Genomic DNA, 20,660 nt, shown 5'->3' on the forward strand with positions numbered 1-20,660 from the left:
TTGATTCATTCTACCTGAAATGTGCTTGCTACGCAGTCAGTATGGAGGATGTGACCCCCTTTAATGGAATTATGATCACGGGTTGCATAGTAATTTATCATTTAATGTAAGTTTTTAATTTATATTAATTTAAGCATATAAAAGCATCTATATTTTTATCAATTATCAATCTATATTTTATTTTTATATGAAAGTAATCATATATATATATATATATATATATATATATATATATATATATATATATATATATGTATATGATTAATCACATCCAAAATGAAAGTTTTGTATACATAATATGTGTGTGTTCTGTGTATATTTATTATGTGTAAATAAAGACACACACATTCAGTATATATTTTGAAAATATTTACATATAAATATATTAAATATAAACATAACATTTTTCTTTAATATATACATGCTTGTGTGTGTATTTATAGACACACACATTACATACACAACTTTTATTTTGGATGCGATTAATCACGATATATAAATGGATTTATTTATTAGGGTTGGGTAAATTAATTGTTCGCTTTAAGACAATGTCCGCTAACAAAATCCATACTGTAAATTCTGATTTCATGCAAACTTCAAATCTCAAGAATCGATTAGTCTAACGTTATCCTGTTGTCAGTTAATGAAGGAAACATTGTAGTGTGTCTCCCATCCAATAAATTGCAGTAAGCTTTGTGCTTTGTTACTTTTGATATGAAACAATGTCTCAGATTTTAAATTCTGCCCATTTTATTACAAAATTAAAACAATAAATACCATTTTGGTGCTGTTTAATGTGGAGTGACAAATCGCTGTAGCACCTCAGTTCAAGAGAAATGGCAGTGCGCGTGAACTGATCATCTCTTCCACTTTAAAACCAGTTACAGCATGAAAATAAACATGAATGAACATCTGAATGTATGTTAAAAGAGTACAACTTACCAAAATCCATATCTTGTCTTATGTAATCACTCAATCTGTGTTTAAACCACAGAAAGACGTCAATATACAGTAGCAGCTAGTAAACAATACGTCACCTAATGTATATTTACCATAGGAAAAAATTATTTTCGGTGACCAAAAACTCGTTAGTTAGCTAGAAAAATGGAGGAGCATTTTGTTAAATATATGCATGATATAACATATTCTTTATCATTTTTACTATTCTACAATGTTTAATTTATATTTAATTAAATTTGTCAAGTTTTTATGACAGCTACTGTTTAAATGTTTATATTACAAAAACAAATTGGAGTAGAAATGTAATTATGTAATTGTAAAGTTGGTATTATAAATTTGTTTAGTGATGGTGCAGATTAATCCGGGTGATCAGTATTGTAATAGAAATTTAGCGTTAAGCCTTGATCCAGGCTCTTTTTTTGAGTGTCATTTCAGGCTTCTACCAAGCTTTTTGAGGTCTTCTTAACTTCCTCCCCCTGAAAATACATCAAGGTGAAATATTTATATGTGGCAGAACTTTGCTTTTTACTTTAAATAATTTGCAAGACTTTGAAATTTCATGTGATCTATCACTGGAGTGAGACTACATATGAATATTTATCCAAGATTCTGTCTATGATAAACAAACATGGTTGAGATCTCTTTCTCTAATTTAGAGTTAAGATTTGTGGCAAAAAGCAAAGATAATATGTGCTTATTTTTCAGAAAGTACCAGTAACTTACTTTCTCAGTATCTGTCTCTTTCATTGCTTGTTTGTGAATACTTTTAACAATGACATCAGAGATCTTGTTGCCTTCATCCATGTGACCAGATCTCTCTTTCTGCCTGCGCTGCATCAGTGACTCCATCATGTGACAGTGCTGGTCATGAGTCACTCAGTGTGCTTCTATTCATTCAGTCTGTTATTGTGCACAGTTTACAGTTCCATCATTTCAGTTTCAACACAACTGTTTCAAGTGTAGTGCAACCTGTTCCTTTTAGATCGAATGTAATTTTCAAGTTTAAATTATTTTACTGGCTTTTGAAACTTGCGGCAGCATTGTTTCCTGCTAAAAGCACCAAAGTTAGAAACTATATTTAAACAATAGTTATAACAGGTACGACATAGAAATGTCGTGAAATCACAAACAAAAGACTGAACCTGCTGATATTAAGTTAAGTTAAGTCGTGACGTATTGTCAAGTATGGTGACCCATACTCGAAATGGTGCTCTGCATTTAACCCATCCAAGTGCACACACACAGCAGTGAGTAGTGAACACACACACACAGTGAACACACACCCGGAGCAGTGGGCAGCCTTACTCCAGCGCCCGGGGAGCAATTAGGGGTTCGGTGCCTTGCTCAAGGGCACCTTAGTCATGGTATCGAAGGTGGAGAAAGTGCTGTTCATTCACAATCCCCACCTTCAATTCCTGCAGGTGCGGGAATCGAACCAGCAACCTTCAGGTTACAAACCCGACTCCCTAACCATTAGGCCACGACTGATATTTGTATAGGCCCACAATAAAGTTTATTATATTCTATGCCTTTTACCAAGGATATAAAACTCAACACCTTTGCAACATGTTACTTTTTTCTCTTTTTCTGTAATGACAATAATTTAATATACTCAAGGATCTGTGTGGGTGATGCAGTGTGCCTTTTTGCCTCTGACATGTTTGTATGAGCGTGTGGAGGTGCACGTGAGCACATGTGTCTGTGAGCACATGTACAGGATTGTTGCCGTATTGCAGAGCATTGCATAATCTGTCAGAGATATTGATACATGACTCAGATTATCAAAGCTCTCTATCTCATCTGCATAAAGAAAAGACAGACAGATGGAAAAACTAAGATAAAAGAACGACTGATTTTGCTCTGGGTAGATGATAAGTAATTAAAATTACAAAGCTACTGACAAGAGTGAAAGTTTTTGAATAGTGCATGTGCACATTTCATAAAGGTAGACTGCAGCTCAGTGTGTTTAATTAAAGATGCAATGTGTTTGCAACTTCTTTTCTTCGTTCTCTCTTAGTTATTTAATAGATTTTTTCCCTTTCATAACAACTCTTTGAATATTGCACACATATACAGTAGTACTTCCTTGACCACTGTAGACTTTCTACAAAAGTGAGATTTTATAAATGATATGAATTTATATGAAATCAATTGTATGCAAGTTTTAAATGTGCAGTGCATCATTCCAGAAAGAATAATAATGGTCAGTCCAACGAGAATAAATAAGAGCACAGTTGTTATTGGTATAACTGCTATTTCTGGTTCTATTTCACATCTTGTAAACATGTCTCTTATTTCTGCTACTGTTCCAGTTTCATTCAAAACTGCTGCTATCACTCCTATGCTTAAAAAGCCAACCCTGGACCCAGCTGACTACGCTAATTATCGTCCAATATCCAACCTACCATTTGTTTCTAAAATCATGGAAAAGGTTGGGGCCACTGAGTTGCAGTCATTTCTAGCTCACAATAAACACTTTGATATATTTCAGTCAGGTTTTCGTTCGCAACACAGTACTGAAACTGCTTTAGTAAGGGTTACAAATGACCTCCTTCTTTCTGGTGATTCGGGCAACCTTTCCATACTCTTATTACTCGACCTTAGCTCAGCTTTTGATACTGTGTCTCATAATCTACTACTCATGCGCCTCTCAGAGATTGGAATCTTGGGAGTTGCGTTAGCCTGGTTTTCCTCCTATTTGACGGACAGACAATACTACATCACCATGCATGATTACAAATCTCCCACTGTCCCTCTTAAACAGGGTGTGCCACAGGGCTCAGTTCTAGGGCCATTATTATTTATCATTTATATTATGCCCCTTGGACAAATTATTCGCCACCATGGTTTTCAGTATCACTGCTATGCCGACGATATTCAGATATATACTTTTTGCCGACCTGACTCTATTCACCAGACTGCTACTCTATTGACATGTCAACGAGTTAAAAACCTGGCTTAACTGCAACTCTCTCAGTTTGAACTTGACAAAAACAGAAGTTTTACTTGTCGGTCCCCCAACTTTAACAAAAAACATAACTAACCCCCCTAAAATTTACCTTGAAGCTACATCGATTTTTCCAACTGCCACAGTCAAGAACTTAGTTATCATTTTTGACTCTTCACTAAATCTGGACGCTTATGTTAGAAAACTCTCCAAAGCTTCAACTTCGACTAGTACATGCATTTATCACATCTCGGCTTGACTACTGTAACGCTCTTTTTTTTTTTTTTTCTGGATTACCAGCTCGCTCCATCTCCCATTTGCAATACATTCAAAACTCTGCTGCAAGAATGTTAACGTACACCAAACTGTCGGCTCATATTACTCCTATTCTTTTTAACCTCCACTGGCTACCCGTGTCTTCTCGTATAATTTATAAAATTCTTCTGCTTACCTTTAAGTCACTTCACGGTCTTGCACCTACTAGGGCTGGGCGATATGAGCAAAAATTCATATCTCGGTATTTTTTGGCTGTTGTGCGGTATACGGTATATATCTCGGTATTTTGTATTTGGATTAAGCAAATAAAGTGAATGTAAGGCATATATTATGTGCAAAAAGGGTTCAAATCACATTACATTCTAACATTGTAACATTGCAATATAAAAACAAAAATAATGCTTTTAAAGCAGAAGTTAAATTTACTAAACTAAAATTGAAAATAATAAAAAAGCACAGACTAATTGAGTAAAAGGGCTATTTTGATTACCCCATTACACTTTACAGTTAGTGCTATCATACAAATACACTTACTTGTCGGTTTAAAATTCTACATATGTCACATTTATTTTCCAACTACAAATATTTCAGCAAAATGTATATTTTAGTCAGAGTTATTGCACTCCGTCTGTTTGGCGCGCATGCGCGTGGTGGTGCTCGTTCTAAATGGTCTGTGAAGTTTAGCGGGGAATCGCAAAACAAAAGCTCACGCACTTCTGACTGCAAAATGGAAATATTTCCATGGCTTTCTAAAATTTACAGATGGAGAATATACTTGTGAAATGTAAGTTATGCGTTAAGGGAAACCGCACGTCTCTGTCAGCGGCACACACAGCCTTTCTGTCAGAGCCGCTTTAAACTGAAACTATAAACTATAGCTACTATACTATTTTTTTTTTTAAAGCCTGATACATGTAGAACAAATTGTATTATGCACTTTCTCCGCAGCAGTTCAGTCTGTGTCCTCCCTAGATATTTTTTCAGATGTGCTCGTATCAAACTACTTATATCAATATTAACGGTATCGCTTCATACCGTATCGCTTATAAAGAATGTATCGATATATAGTACAAACTTGATATACCGCCCAGCCCTAGCACCTACTTATCTCTCTGACCTACTTTCTCCATATACTCCTCCTCGTCTACTTCGATCATCTGGAGGGGAACTTCTTTGTGTTCCAAGATCTCGCCTTTCATCTATGGGAGGGAGATCTTTCTCTGTTATGGCTCCTAAATTTTGGAATTCATTGCCCCTGTGTCTCCGGTCAATAACCACACTGCACGAATTTAAGTCCAAACTCAAAACGCATTTGTTCAACCAATACTATCGGTCCTATGTTTCCTCTTAAACTGTTATGGTTTAATGCTGTATCTGATTGGTTGCTGTATTTGATTATCTGTATTATTACTATGGTTTGCAACTGCAACCGCATGTCCTAGACGTGGAAAAAGTCGACTGTCCATCTATGTATGTACTGATTGCTTATATTGTTTTGTCATTGTGAAGTGTCCTTGAGCTTGGGAAAGGCGCTATACAAATTAAACTTATTATTATTATTATTATTATTATTATTATTATTATTATAATTATAACGTGAAGCCGTTTCTGCATAAGTGTTGAAGTGTTTAGGATTTGAGCACCTAAAAAGGCTGTTAACGCCTCCTCAAAACATTGCAAAATCTTTTGGGAGACTTTGCAGGGAAAATTGGGTCAGCTGCTACTGTGAGTATGTCAGTAGATTTGGGGTTTATTATCATTCTTTCTTTTTTATAGAAATGCACACATATACTAACAAATGATTACATCATGCTACAGGTTATTCTCTCTGTTTGTATGTTCTGATACACGCATGCTGCATATACACACGTTCATCTTTTCCTTAGGTAATGGGGATTGATAAACAGATTTGTTTCCTGCTTGACAGAGAGACAACAACAGTGAAGAAACAAACAGGATTATCAAGCAAGGAAGCACATACATCTGTTGCAGATCCCATGTATGTTTTCAGTATTTTTAATGAGTAGGACTTCACGAGCTCATCACATCTCAAAATTGTCAAAATTTAGCAACCCTTTTTTTTTTTTTTTTTTTTTTATAAATACTTCTGTCCATCTGATGAATTTTTGACTAATAATTGATGTCATAAATATTGGCAACATATATTAAAGGGGACTTAAAAAATATATATATATATTATTGGGCTAAAGGCCATATGCACTCACTTTAAGCAGGCTGTTGTTAAGAAACAACAGGGGTTTAATCCATTTACCTTCCCTTTCCAGAGTCTTTTTTTTTTTTTTTTTTGAGTCAGGTTTTGGCTTGTCAGGATTGTGCTGATCATGTGTCAAGTTTGGACTTTCTTTGTGAGAGATATACAGCATTATTTGATGCGGGAGGAACCGGGATGAGTGTGAACTGATTAATGGCACAGGACTAAAAATAAAAGCCTGAGAAAGGAAGGGTGGATTTAAGCTTTATATAAAGGTCAAGAGCAGAGATGAAGATGATTTTTACACTGATAAATTATTCACTATATCTGATTATAACAGACAGGCAGTCAAGAGTGTGAAAGGGTCACCTGTGTACTAGATCCTCAGAGAAACAGACCAGGCATGCATATTTATACATATACATGCAAGTGTGTTGTAAGAAGTAAATAAATAAAAATACAAAACTACTACCAGCGTGGAACCAGTAATGTCTTAGCAGTTTTTTTGAATTCCAACCTTACTAGAGCACCATAACATTTAACGTTTGATTTGAGTTGTTCTGCTTCCACAGGTCTCTCTTCATGGTTTTGAACTGTAGTGCTTGCCACATCAGTGTGAGTATCACTGTGGTGCTATTGGCAGCTGTTTACCACTGTAACTAGGTAACGACTCAGAAAGAGGAGACACTTGCTGGTACCTTTGTTTTTTCAAACAACAGACCACAATATAATGCTCCATGTGAACACACAAATTTATAATATCTGGAGAAAGCTATCCATTAACTTTCCCATTCATCTCAATGGCAGTTGCTCAGCTGGCCATGTCCCCCTGAAACCATACTAAACAGACAAAGTCCTTGGCGCACATAGTCAGATGCACACATTTTTCATACTGCCCTCTCGTGGTAATAGGAACCTTCAGATAGGAGCTTGTATCACAAGTAAACTTGTACTAGAGAAGCATTTCACCTCATTTATCTTATTTTAATACATTTTTTTAATTAATTTATTTTTTTTGGAGAAATTGGCTTTTTTTAGTTTGTTGTTAATGGCGGATTATTTAAAGTTTAGGTATTGGGGTCTGATGATACACTCTTGAGATCAACCGTTTCTGTAATGTATTTTTACTTTACCGTTCAAGTTTGGGATCATCAGTAAGATTTTTTTCATGTTTTTGAAAGAATATTTTGAAAGTCTCTTATGCTCACCAAGGCTGAATTTATTTGATCAAAAATGCAATAAATGTGTAACGTTGTGAAATATTATTATTCATTTACCTGTTTTCTGTTTGAATTGATATCTAAAATGTACTTTATTCCTGTTATGCAAAGCTAAATTTTCAGCAGCCATTACTCCAGTCTCAGTCTTCTGAGAGTCCTTCAAGGATCATTCAGATGACTATTATTGATTCCTTATTAGTATCAATGTTGAAAACAGTTATGCAGCTTTTTGTGGAAACCATAATATAGTAGGCCTACATGTTTTTCAGGATTCTTTGATAAACCGACAATTCAAAAGAGCAGCATTAATATTTTGTAACCGTACACATGCACATGTCTTTACGGTTACTTATGATTAATTTAATGCATCCTTGGTGAATTAATAATGTGTGTGTGTGTGTATATAGCGATTGTACAGGTATAGTTGGTCATCATACTTGCTCAGATGTTGACATAAACAAGCTGTTCAGTGCCAGTCAGAAGTTGGATCAGATCAGCATCTGCATTGCTCTTGATCATCTTTAGCCTTATTTTTCATCTTCGGGCGTTCCAAATCACTGGGTGTGTGTTTCTATATATGCGTGCATGAGCTAAATCTCTACATATTTGAACCTATAATGTCTTGTTCTGTTTTCCATAATAACATAAGCCTAACAATAAACATAAAGAGTTGGGTTTAGGACAATATAATGATGTGCAGGTGTGTTTGTGAGTGTGCATATCTATCTGCTTTGCATGCATTCCTTGGCTTAATCAAACCGTTTTTTGTTTTTTCTCCAGAAGATGGCGCTGTGTGCACAGTGCAGAATTTGCCAAACTCTTCTCCAGTGATTTAATGTAAAAATTAAGACAAGAACACACAAATGTCTGTCTGTTTAGTACACAAAGGAATTATACTTGTGAGGGCATCCTCACTATTTGAAAGGCTAATGAATCATGTTTTGCATTAGATCTAATAATGTCAGCAGATATGGTTGCGGATTAGTTAGTAATTGTGGTAGTGAGTTACAACCATCACCACCAGTTTGGACTAGCATGAACCTTCATGCTGGTGTAAGCTGATCTTTCTCTGGAAAGTACAGGCACACACAGGAAGCCATTAGGAGTCAGTGTAAGTAGACACATACATCTATCTTCTTTCACCTCATTTTCCCAATTCTCTTTCTTTCACGCTCTTTGAAGACCACATGAGTTATATATTATCCATACCTCTCCACCACCCCTTTTTCCACCTTTGTTCTTTCCTGTGCAGCAGTTAAATAACATGGTGTGTGGAAGCACACCGTTTCAGGCTATTTGCAGTGTGTGTTAGTTAAACGAGAGCTCTTGAAGTTGTCAGTAGAGTGTGTGCTGTTTTTCATTATGGAGTGGGGTGAGCAGAGGAATGCTCTTATAGCACTCCCCACTCTTTCAACCTCTCACCCTCTCATTGCCCCCTTGTTTCTCTCTTTGAACTTCCCCTCTTCTCATTTTGCGTCTTTCATGTGTTCTCCACCATCTCACATCTCCGCCTGTCTCTGTTCCTCACGTCTCGCTGTGTGTTTGTGTGCGCAGCTGTGAATTCTCAACAGTCATATCCGCACCTACATGTGAGGAAACGTGTACTACTGTACCTACAATATAAAAAAATGCCAAACAGCCTATACATCAGCACAAGCACTGCCTTTACAGCAACAAGTTAAAGGGATAGCTCACCCAAAAATTATCATACTTAACTCATCCTCAACTTTCTTTCTGCTATATTTTGAGAAATTTCAGTTTTGAGTGAGCTATCCCTTTAGTACGGATCAACAAAGTGATTTTTTTGTGTTTAGTCTATTTGTTCAACATTTATTTAAACATTGAAAAGAGTGAATATGAACAACTGAAGAAAGATTGTGTAAAATCGGTTATATTGAGCCACTTAAGTTTTTATCTGTTCTTTTTTCTTTTTTATCCCAATGTGTCCTACTTTGGATCTTTTGGTGATGTTATGCCCTTTTGTTCCTTCTGCAGCTTTTGTTAGAGTGTGTGGCTGAAACAGACTGTCAATAGAAAGATAAATGGCAAATCTTTTTCAGCACAGATTTGTCTTCTCTCTGTCTGCTCTCATTCTGCATGTCTTTTCTTTTCCTTTGGTGAGGTAGATCTTTTGATACTCTTCACATACAAGGTCAGATAACTAAGTCACTAATCACACCACTCAAAAACTTTATGCTTGCTTTTCTGAACAAAATCCCCTCCCTCAAACACGCACACAAAGATAATAAAGGCACATAAAAAAGAAAAGAATGCCATTGACCTTCAGTGAAAAGAAATATGATCAAAAGTGTGTTGAGTCCTGTATAGTACAGAACACACATACACCAAGAAAGGAGTAATTCATCCCAAAAAAATATAACCTCGCTAATAATAATGACTCGCTAGTAATAATGTAAACTCACTAATAATAATAACAACAACTGACATTTAAATCATTATTCACTGATAATTTTCAGCTCCATTGAGCAGTTAAGATTTAGGGTCAGTAAGATGTTGTTGTTGTTGTTGTTGTTGTTCTGGAAGACGTCTCTTATGCTCACCCAGACTTTCATTCGTTTGATGAAAAATATATTAAAACAGTAATACTGTGAAGTATTATTACAGTTTAAAACAACTGTTTTCTATGTTAATATATATTTAAAAATATAGTTAATTACTTTGATGGCAAAGCTGAATTTTCAACAGCCATTAATCGAGTCTTCAGTTTCACATGATCCTTCAGAAATCATTGAAATATGCTGATTTGGTGCTCAGGATTTTCTTATTATAAGTGTTAAAAGCAGTTATGCTGCTGAATATTTTTGTATTTTTTCATGATGCATTGTTTAGGATTGTTTGATATGTACAAAGTTTAAAAGAACAGCATTTATTTAAAATAGAAATATTTTGATATATTATAAATGTTGTTAACTTATCATTTGTATAAACTAGTGTCAATCGATGAAAATTTTTTATCGCGTTAATCACAGTCATGGAATGTGATTAATCATGATTAATCACAAATTGAAAATACTAGAATTTACTTGTAAATGTGCTGAAATAAAGAAATGCATGACAAACTAGTTTCAGGAAACAGAACCTTTCACACTTCCGCCAGGTATGTGTCATGTGTTTCCCCTCCTCTTGTGACCATATTTGGTGTTCCTGTCCTTGTTTAGTTAATTAGTCCCCAGCCCTGTGTTATTAATTATCTCGTTTCCCCCAGTGTTCTTAAGTCCTGTGTTCCCTCGCCTCAGTGTTCGGTCTTGTATGTCAATTGTCTTATGTCGATTATCATGTGTAATTCTATGTGGTCGTTAATAAAGTCTCCTTTCCTAAATTCCTCGTCTCCGCGTTTGCCTGGCCTTGACGACATTGTGACAGTATGAGACATAATCCTTATTATTCTTTTATCATTATTCTGTTTTTATTCAGTCATTATAAGCCTTTAAACTGGCAATAAAACGTTTACCAAGCCACATCGCTTCAATCCCAGTATACATTTACCCAACTATTATCAAAAGTATTTCTGAATAAATACAACAAAACATTTTCTTGCGACATCACGTGAAGTATTATGACAAAATGCATTATGAAGAAGAACTGGACCTGTTCTGCAGGTGCATTAGAGCTAATATTAGCATCATGCTTCATAAGACAATTCATGAGATTAATAGTACACTTTTACTCAGAACTCACTTCAAACCACCATCGAGTGTTTGTAATAACTTCCTTTTACGATCACATGTGGAATTTGGTCGTTTACTGTTGTTAATATATGCTATTTATAGCCTTTTATATCGCTGCACAAATTAGCATTTCAGATGTACACATTGACTCAAGAAAATCACTTATAAATATCCTGTCGTAATCGTGTGTTTATTATCTTATATAATCTATAGTGGCAGTTGTCATGTTTATTTCTGCTGTGTAAAAGCCTTAACATGTATGCTCTGCTGAAACTCACGTTGTTTGATGTTACAACTGCCTCTCCTTTCTTAAGTTGCCAGGGATACATTCCAAGTATAATACACATTAGTAAAAGGATCTGTTTTAATTTTTATTTGTCTATATACACTTTGGGCGGCTGCGATACATTACATTATAAAAGTAGCCAAAAAAAAATGCAACCCACGGCTCAGTCATTTTTCCTGCAACTGTATTTTCAAAATAGCCCACTTGTGCCGCTACCCTGGCAACACTGGTTCGCTGCACCCTCATCACACAATGATAGATACCCTTCCGTGTGATGACAGGAAGAAGTTGGGGTCAAACCTTATCAAACGATTAATTTGCGTTAAAAAAAATATTAACGCGTTACAATTTTTAGATTAATCACATGCGTTAACGCGTTAACGTTGACACCCCTAGTATAAACTATTTTGAGGTGTTTTTTTTTTTTTAAACTTGTGGTCACAATGACCTGTTGTTCTGTGAAAATCTGCATGAAAAATTCCTACTTGTATTTCACTAACAAAATAAAATAATTGTTAATAATCACTAAATTTTCCTTTTTGGCCAAACTGTCCCTTTAAGAAGGTTCTCCAAGAGTCTGTAAGATTAAAGCACATTCTAGACATGTTGTACTTATCTCTCTGTGTGTGTGTGTGTGTGTGTGTGTTGTTCCTATTATGGCATCTGGAAGGGCAAGATTGAGCATGCAAGAGATACAATCCTTTAGAAAGTACTTCAGTGTCCATCACTTTTCTCTCACACTCATACTCATTCACACAATCTTAAACTGTGGTGAACGAAATCCCAAGAGTCCCAAATGTCTAAGTCTAGCAAAGTCATGAGAACAGGAAATGACCTCGATTCTGAGTTTGCCCCCAAGTGTGACCTCAAGCAAACAGCTTGTGTTCACTGTTCAAGCAAAGAACAGTGGACCTATGTGTGGTGTTGTAAGAGTGCTACATATTTTCAATATGTCTACAGGGACACAAGGGGGGGAATATCCGGCCATAATCCTGATGCTCGGGCTTAACAAGGGCTGAATTGAAGTAATTTAGTGTGATTCTCAGTTTGACTGCTTTATGGCACTGGGCTTGTTGTCACCTGGGGAGTTACAGCAGTCAAACAGAAGGGGGTTGGGTAGGGAATCATTTGAAAGCAGGGAGACTGAATGGACAACAATAGGCAAATTGAATAGAGTTGAATTTCTGCATATCCAGCTTCCCTGAAAGACGCTTGATACTCACACAGACGCCCCAACAGGTGGTGCGACGTGTGTTGCATTGTATTTGCAGAAACTGAGACCCTGATATTGTCTTAATAATGTTAGAAGGATAGTTCAGCTAAAAATGAAAATGGCACCATCACTTATCCACCCTCTTGTCTTTAAAAACCTAATTATACAGGTTTGAGGGTGAGTACATGATGACAGAATTTTCAATTTGGGTGAACTACCGCTTGTGCACGCCTACCGTGATGTCACTCCGTATGTAACCTCTCAAGAACTTGTTTAATTTCACACTTTTTTAGTCATAATCACTAATTGTTGCTAGTAAATCATTTGTAAATGAGTGTGCATGTGTGTCTTTGTGTCCATCTGTTCTGCTGTATTCCAGCTGCTTGACCCACACCCTCAGTCCTGGCTCCTGGTTGGCTGATGAGAACCATGTCTGGAGAAGCTAGTCTGGGTCTCTTATGAGGATTCACATCTAAAACCTGGACTGGACTTTCTTTAAGACTGGAATAAAGCCTTGATTGGGACAGCAGTGTTTAATTTGTGTCGGTCTTGCACTGATCGTTGACACAAGCTGTATAATGGAATCCATTCAGTCCATGCCAGCTTATAGTAGGATTCACTGTCCATTTTTATTAGAAGACAACACACAGTTATTGGCACAACTCCGGGATATCATCTGGGCAGGTTTCAAACCTCCAGCCTCTGGCCAAGCCTTTTATCTTGCAGACACGTTTGCTTTCGCTTTGCACCTGGACTGGTTTTTCAAAATTCCTCAGTTGAGGGATTGAACCGGATAGTTCATTGTGGTTGCAAGGCAGTTGCGTTTTTAGAAAATTCTGGATTTTTTTTTAGCCAACAAATGTTCTCCATATGCTTGAGTGACCTTTGATGTTATTTGTGTGTTAAATGAATTCAATATGGTTCATCTCAAAATCTGTGAAACGATTCAAAGGTTAATTGTGCATTTCATTTAGAGGTAAAGTGTCCTTTTTGTACCTCTAGTATCACTCAAGGTTTCAGGGTTTGGCTGAATACCATGGCCCTGTTAGCCCTTGCTGGTAGATGCCATACTGTAGTTTTATCATCTAGCTGAAAAATATACTAGATGGAATATTTTTTTTTCTCCCCAAGAAACTACTCTAATAGTAGCCATTTTACCAGTGGGTGTTTTAGGGCTCTTAAAATCATGACATTTCTGTATATTTTCACTGCCTGTCTGCTGCCTGTGCCATCACAACTCATAAATGAAGAGATTTCACATTGCATGCTTTTGTAGGCATGGTGCCATTGAGATGAATAGGAATTATAATAGTAATATAACGTGTGTCATCTAATTTGGATTTAAATTCAAATTTGTAGGGAAATAGAATTGGTCCAGAAAGAAAAGACATAGGGAATTGTTTTAAAGCAGAAGTGATAAACTTCTCCTTTTATTTTTGAATCTCACATAAATACACCTACAAGTGAAATGTGTAAAACCTTACAGCATTTCTCTTTCCCAAACAAAATGTATAATTTGATTTTATGAAGTTTAAATGTATCATGTATTGATAAGTTGCTTAATAAATGTTTCTTGAGCAGCAAATCAGAATATTAGAATGTTTTCTGATGGATCATGTGACACAGAAGACTGAAGTAATGATGAAAATTCAGCATTGCCATCACAGGTGTAAATTATATTACAGTTACAGTTATTTTAAATGTAATAATATTTTAAAATCTTCTGTATTTTTGATCAAATAAGTGCAGCCTTGGTAAGCAGAAATTATTTCTTTTTAAAACAGACCTTTATACTTCATGGTTGTATTTATTGTACTGCTTTAAATTTGATGACTTAAACAATAATTGTATTACAGTATCAAGAATGATACTGAAAAATGACTGAAATTACACAAGCTCAAAAGTAAAATGCATTACGCTAAAGAGAATTTGATGTCACAATGCAAAATAAAATTTTAGTGCTACTAAAAGTATGCTAGTTGTCTTTATGCAATATTATTTCGTATTTGTATTTATAATTTTATATATATACATATAAAACTTAAATGTGATTGAAAAATGTTCTTGACATCCAATTCACCCTATGTTCCACCTTCTCCTGATCCAGCCCTGGTTTTCACAAAAACTCTTCGTACAAACTTTGTCTTCTGGCTCTCTCTCTCTGTCTTCAATGGCATACCTCTGCTTTCCCACTACTTAGAGACAGAGTGTGTGTTAGAGAGAGAGAGAGAGACAAGAGAGCATGTGGCACTGAAGAGCCTTTTGAGCTATTCCCCTCTCAGTGAGAAATCAAGCAACAGAGCGAGAGAGAGAGGGACAGAGTGAGAGAAAGCAAACTTTCCCTCCTACAGTTGGACTTTTCCCAAACTTGAGTGCTGGAATGAATTTCCTCTGATACTTTGGATGTCACTGCACAACTGTGGCGTTTATGCACAGAAGGGATCTTTAAAGTTTTGTTGACTGAGCGTGTGTATGTGAGGTGTGTGTATGTGACAGGAGCGTGCTAGGAGCTATGTCAGGTGTTACACGGAAAGGTTCTGGGAGACCAGGATATTACTACAGACTCCTGGGTCGAACGAGGCTACAGAGACAGCGCAGCCGCTCCAGGAGTAGAAGCAGAGCCACAAACAATAGGGGTAAACATCTTGTTCTAACTTTACTACATTGTTTCTGAAATATTTCCTCCCACCTTTTAAAATACTTTTAGGTGTTGTTAATGGTGCGGTATAAATTAATAATTCCCATAACAGTTACATTTGTCACACTTACCTGCAGTGTATGTTAAGTTTGTGTGTGAGATTTCTGTCTGAGATTACTGCCACAGTAGTAAAACATCATAACAGCCCGTTTATTAGAGTGCAACTGCCATAAACGCAGTTATTACCACATTGTTTATGGCAGCACTCTTCTGAGTACTTCACTTTTTAGAAAAGCTTTTGCCTGAAAAAAGGCTTTTTAAACTTTATTTTAATTCTGAATAAGAGCATCATTCAGTGAATGAACTCTAAGAAATATAACTCACTTTAATTTTCACTATTTTTTTAGATCTAAAAAACTGGATGCAAACACTTCCCTTTTTAACCATGAACCATTTTAGAGTTGCTATTAATGTGTTTCTGTTGGAATATTGTTTGGTTGTGTGTGTGTATTAATGAGCAAAAGTGTGAGTGATGCTCAGATATTGTTGTCTAATCACAGTTTGTCAGTTGTCAAAGTGTGAGTCTGCGCATTAATAGTGGGACTTTTTTTGGAGATTAAATTATGGAAGTAGGTGACTGTTTTTGTGTATCATTAAAAAGTAATTGACACATTCACTCAGCCAATTCATTCAAAAACAACTAATTCATACAGTAACCAAGTGCCACTACTGTATGTTGCTTGGCAATGCTGATTCTTGGACTTTGGAAGTTTTTTTATTTTATTTTAATTTTTTTATATAATATCAAATTTGACAAATGTATTTATTCATAACGGAGACATAGTACTGTAATGTGAAGTAAAGTGTTTCATGTTTCATAGAAATTTTGTACAAAGCAACATCAACATGGAGAGATCATGGTGGCCTCTTGTCTGTGGCCTGTAGCTGTTTGACATTAAGTACAAAATGCAAAATGTGTTATTTTTACATATCATTTCTGAATATTATGTTTGTTTCCATCTGATCTTGAATAATTAGTTAAGTCCCTTGTATAAGAAACTTAGCCCCTCTGTCAGTTTAGTGTTAGTTGTAACACCTAAATATCACCGGATAAAACCGCAGAAGCCATAAAGTTAGTTAACGAGCCCTCACGCGAGCGGGTGGAGTGAGCGCCTGTTTGTAGAGAAGCTGTTATTATCAGCTGTAACTTTACGACAGGTGACCAGCCACAAGTATTGAACCTGACACACCAAACGCGCGCTCTCACTCACACAATTTTCCAAACCAGTCAAGCAGGAACTCCAGTACTTCAGTATGGCCGAACAAGCTCCTGCCTTCTCTCTTTCTCACACACACACACACACACACACACGCATGCACGCTGAGTAATTTCAGATGCGATGGCTGAGAATGGCTTCTTTAAACTCTCATCCAGGTTATGGCTATCTAGGCTCATTACACAGAGGGGTCGACTGAGATCCCTGAGTCATTCAAACTTAATTCAGTCACTGAGAGAATCAATTCATGTAGTAGATGAGGTGCTCTGTGATGGGGCTTTGTAATGGCACAGCTGTTTTGGGGACTTGGCAAGCTCAAGGTGACATCACTGTGGTAAACTTTTGAAGCAGTGATTTATAGAGAGGTTCTAACATTTAGGATAGATGTCTTGAACTCTGTATGTTTGTTTATTTGCTTGAATGATAATCATATTTTCTGTTCAGAAAATATGTTCATGACACATGTGGGTTTTACTTTATCAAGATTTTTGTTTGACGTTTTCCAGTGGGATGATTGTCATAGAAGATTTTGCATGTTTTGTGGGTGTGGATCTACTTAACTGTCAAGCTGTATGTTAAAAGATCAGTTGTTCGGCGCTCATTCATGTTAAGTAGGGATAATATTGCAATGTCTGTTATTGTTGGGCGATATGCTCCATTGTCATATTGTCCTATCGTCAGCTTGTGAGATTACGGACACATGATATCATCGTGCTAATTTATTTAATTATTTACTTAATTACTTTCATAGCCGGAGAGTGAACCAACTCCAGGGTACGGCTAAAAGCAGCTTAATGATAGTGTAATCTATTAACTATACATTATATCTTTTTAGTCAAGTAGCATATGGATGTCATATTTTTAATATGACTGAATTTGTATTTAACATGATCGCAATTTAATAAAAACATTTTAAGCTATTAATTATAATGCTTACATCTCCTCAGTTATTCAGCAGCTACAGAAAACAAGCAAAGAACATTTACATTATCACTCACTTCCGTCTAGTGCGAATTTAAGCATTTTTAAAAATCACTTCCGTTATAATCAGTATACTATCTCTTATAGTTACATCGCATATACATATGCGCTTTGTTGTTTATCTTGAGAGAATTCGCACGAGAGCAGAATTCAGTCAGAAGACTCAACAACAAAACTTTAATGGCCTCTAATTGGCCAGTGCCTTCATTAACTTAACAGAATCACATGTGATTGGTTATAACGATCAACACTGTAAAAACGCTTAAAAAGAAATATTATGCGACAAATAAGCCCTAATATTAATTAGATAATTATACTAGCCTAATAATAATAATCTTGATATCATCAAGGGCATCAGCCACAGGCGATATTTCTGGCTATCATCGATACATGATACTATCGTCTATCGGCACAATCCTAATGTCTGTGTGTGCATGGAACATCACTGTTACATTTACTATTATTATTGTTTTTTCTTATTTATCTTGTCCTCCAGTAAGTAACCAGTATTTCAGAGAGCCGAGTAATAAAAAGTAAAACATACACACTCATTATTTCTCGTGTGAAGGTGCACGTCACCGGTGGGATCATGCAAATTGAGTGTACACGGAACAGAATTATGAGCTTTGTTATCTGCGGTTCTTGTTTGGGTTCTGCTGACTGATAGCTTATCAGTTCATGCATGACTGAAGATGGCGGCACTTTGGATCTGAATATTCAAATACTGCACCAGTGTGAGGTAATGGCGCCTCCATGAGCTCACCTGAGCTCAGCCCTGTTACACAACCAATTACACATGCACACACCTCACATGGGGTGGATAAACACACATACTGTAATAACCCTGTTTAAGCACGTTTAAGAACATGCATAGGACTGGAGAGAAAATTGTAGCTTATGTATTTACATCCAGCACAGCCAGCTGCATGTGGGTGTTTGTGCAGTGTGTTCTCTATCTAGCTCTCCCTTCCTTCCTCCCCTCTGTTCATTTTTGATAATAAACCATTACATCACCACTGTATCAGCTGCTAAACAGACAACCTGTGAAATACACACACTGACACAGCTGTGTGAGCAATAACCTGTTCTGGGAACAGTTCAACAACAGCTTTTCCCATAGTCAATGTGCTTTGCTTTGCTATGGTTTTTAATATCTGATTAGGAAACTCATGGGAACGTGATTAGTGGGCTTAGTGGTGACTGACAGTTGCGTGCAGCTGTGGTTTTCACATGTTTGCTCTGCATTATCTCACAGGAAAGCTATGTCAGAAGATTATGCTGGAGAATGTGCTGTACTGCTGATGTAGGACCTGTTTCACGGGTTCTTACTCTAGATACGACCAAGAATAAAACTGGGAAATTGGTGACTTTGTTGGAGTCATCAGTGAATAGTTTCTCTGTCAGAACAAGCAATCGTGTCTGTGTTTGGAGCGTCTGATGCCCATATGTACAAAAACACCACTGATCCTCACAAACTTCTCCAAAACACGCTTCTTCAGCGAGCATCCGTTATAAAACACTCGTTGTACATTCATTTTGACAACTACGTGAATATACTGAACTGTGTTCAAGCATTAATATTAGAGTGTGCACATACACGGATTGTTTGTGAATCAAAAATAACAGATAACACACGAGCCTAATGTACGACTCCTGTACTGTGTCACTAAAATCATCTTTACCTTGATTATAATCATTACATTACTAGCGCAACACTGGCTTGCTTTATCCAGCTAAGAGCTGTAGTTTTCATATCATATGCTCATGCAGTGGTCGGGTGTTTTAAGCCACTGTTCAGTCTGTATTTCACACAGCATAATGAGAAACGGCACAGAATATGTACAAGTGGTGCAGGTATTTTTTTATTATTATTATTGTTTGGTTTGTATTTATTTAACATGTCAATCATAAAATTAGTGAATTGAGTATTTAAGTTACCCCCACCCCACCCCCCCACTGGTCTAGTAGATATATTGAGCCTTGGTGCTCATGTGGGAAATATTAGGTTGAATCCAGCTCACATTACTTTGCAATTCATACCTCTTCTCATTGTCACTTCTGTCAACCGTGGCCTAATAATTGGTGCATGTGATTTGATACATTGCACCATGGTACTAATGTGAACAGTGTGAGGTTAAATCTGGCTTGCAATATTTTGGATACCTTTCCCGTTTCTTCTCCAGTCTTTTCTATCATCTCAGAATTGTTGTCACATCTCTACAAAACTGTAGCTTAGCAACAGGTCCATGTGATTTGATACATTGTGCTGTGGTGCTCTCATAGGCAACTTCCAGCTCCCAGCATTTTCCTATCCCCACCTCTTCACCCCATCATTTCCTGTAATCTCTCTACTATTCATAGTTAAAAAAAAAAAAAAAAAGTTTATGCATTTATAATCAGAGACAGGTGTTGTAGCACATCAAATGTGTTTTGTGATGTGAACACGCAATCTGATATGATTCAAATTCTACACCCTCAACATGGATGAATTCATCATAACATAAAGTTGCTTTGCAGAATGCTGTAGGGAGCGTTGATGGATTTGAGCCGGAATTCTGCTGGAGTTTCCATTAAACGTCACATCTCATCTATTTATACAGGAAACTAGGGTAAATACCACTGTAGAAAAAACTTGTCAAGGTTACAGTATGTCAAAGAGTGATCTGATAAAAAAAAAAAAAAGTTTTACAGTTACAAGTTATAGTGTAATCTAGAGAGTGTAAACTTAACAACAGAAGATCTAGGTCAGTCCGGAAAGTCAAAACAGACAAAGGAAGAGAGTGAGAAAATGGGAAAAAGAGCTTGAAGACAACAAGAAAGACAGGAAATAAAGAGAATGAGGGAGGTGAAAGGACAACAGAGATAACCGTGATTAAACAGGCAAAACAGAAAGCTTTGTCAGAATGGTCTGATAGGCGAATGTTGTGCTAGAGTCTGTAAGTCAGTGAAATATTTTTAACT

The 20,660-nt window shown here is 36.4% G+C and overlaps 1 protein-coding gene across 4 annotated transcripts in view; it reads left to right on the forward strand.

Moving 5' to 3' along the window:
- dab2ipb (DAB2 interacting protein b) overlaps window positions 1–20,660 on the forward strand; it is a 159,630-nt gene that overhangs the window by 61,882 nt on the left and 77,088 nt on the right. The window contains exon 2 of one of the 4 annotated variants that reach the window (XM_058777510.1): window positions 15,283–15,439. The exons of the other annotated variants lie outside the window; for them this stretch is intronic. Coding sequence (XP_058633493.1) covers window positions 15,316–15,439 — 124 coding nt within the window. The 5' untranslated portion in view covers window positions 15,283–15,315. The remainder of the gene's footprint in view (window positions 1–15,282; window positions 15,440–20,660) is intronic. 4 annotated transcript variants of the gene reach the window in all.

The sequence above is a fragment of the Onychostoma macrolepis genome, chromosome 05 (assembly GCF_012432095.1).
Source record: "Onychostoma macrolepis isolate SWU-2019 chromosome 05, ASM1243209v1, whole genome shotgun sequence".
Classification (NCBI taxonomy): Eukaryota; Metazoa; Chordata; class Actinopteri; order Cypriniformes; family Cyprinidae; genus Onychostoma; species Onychostoma macrolepis.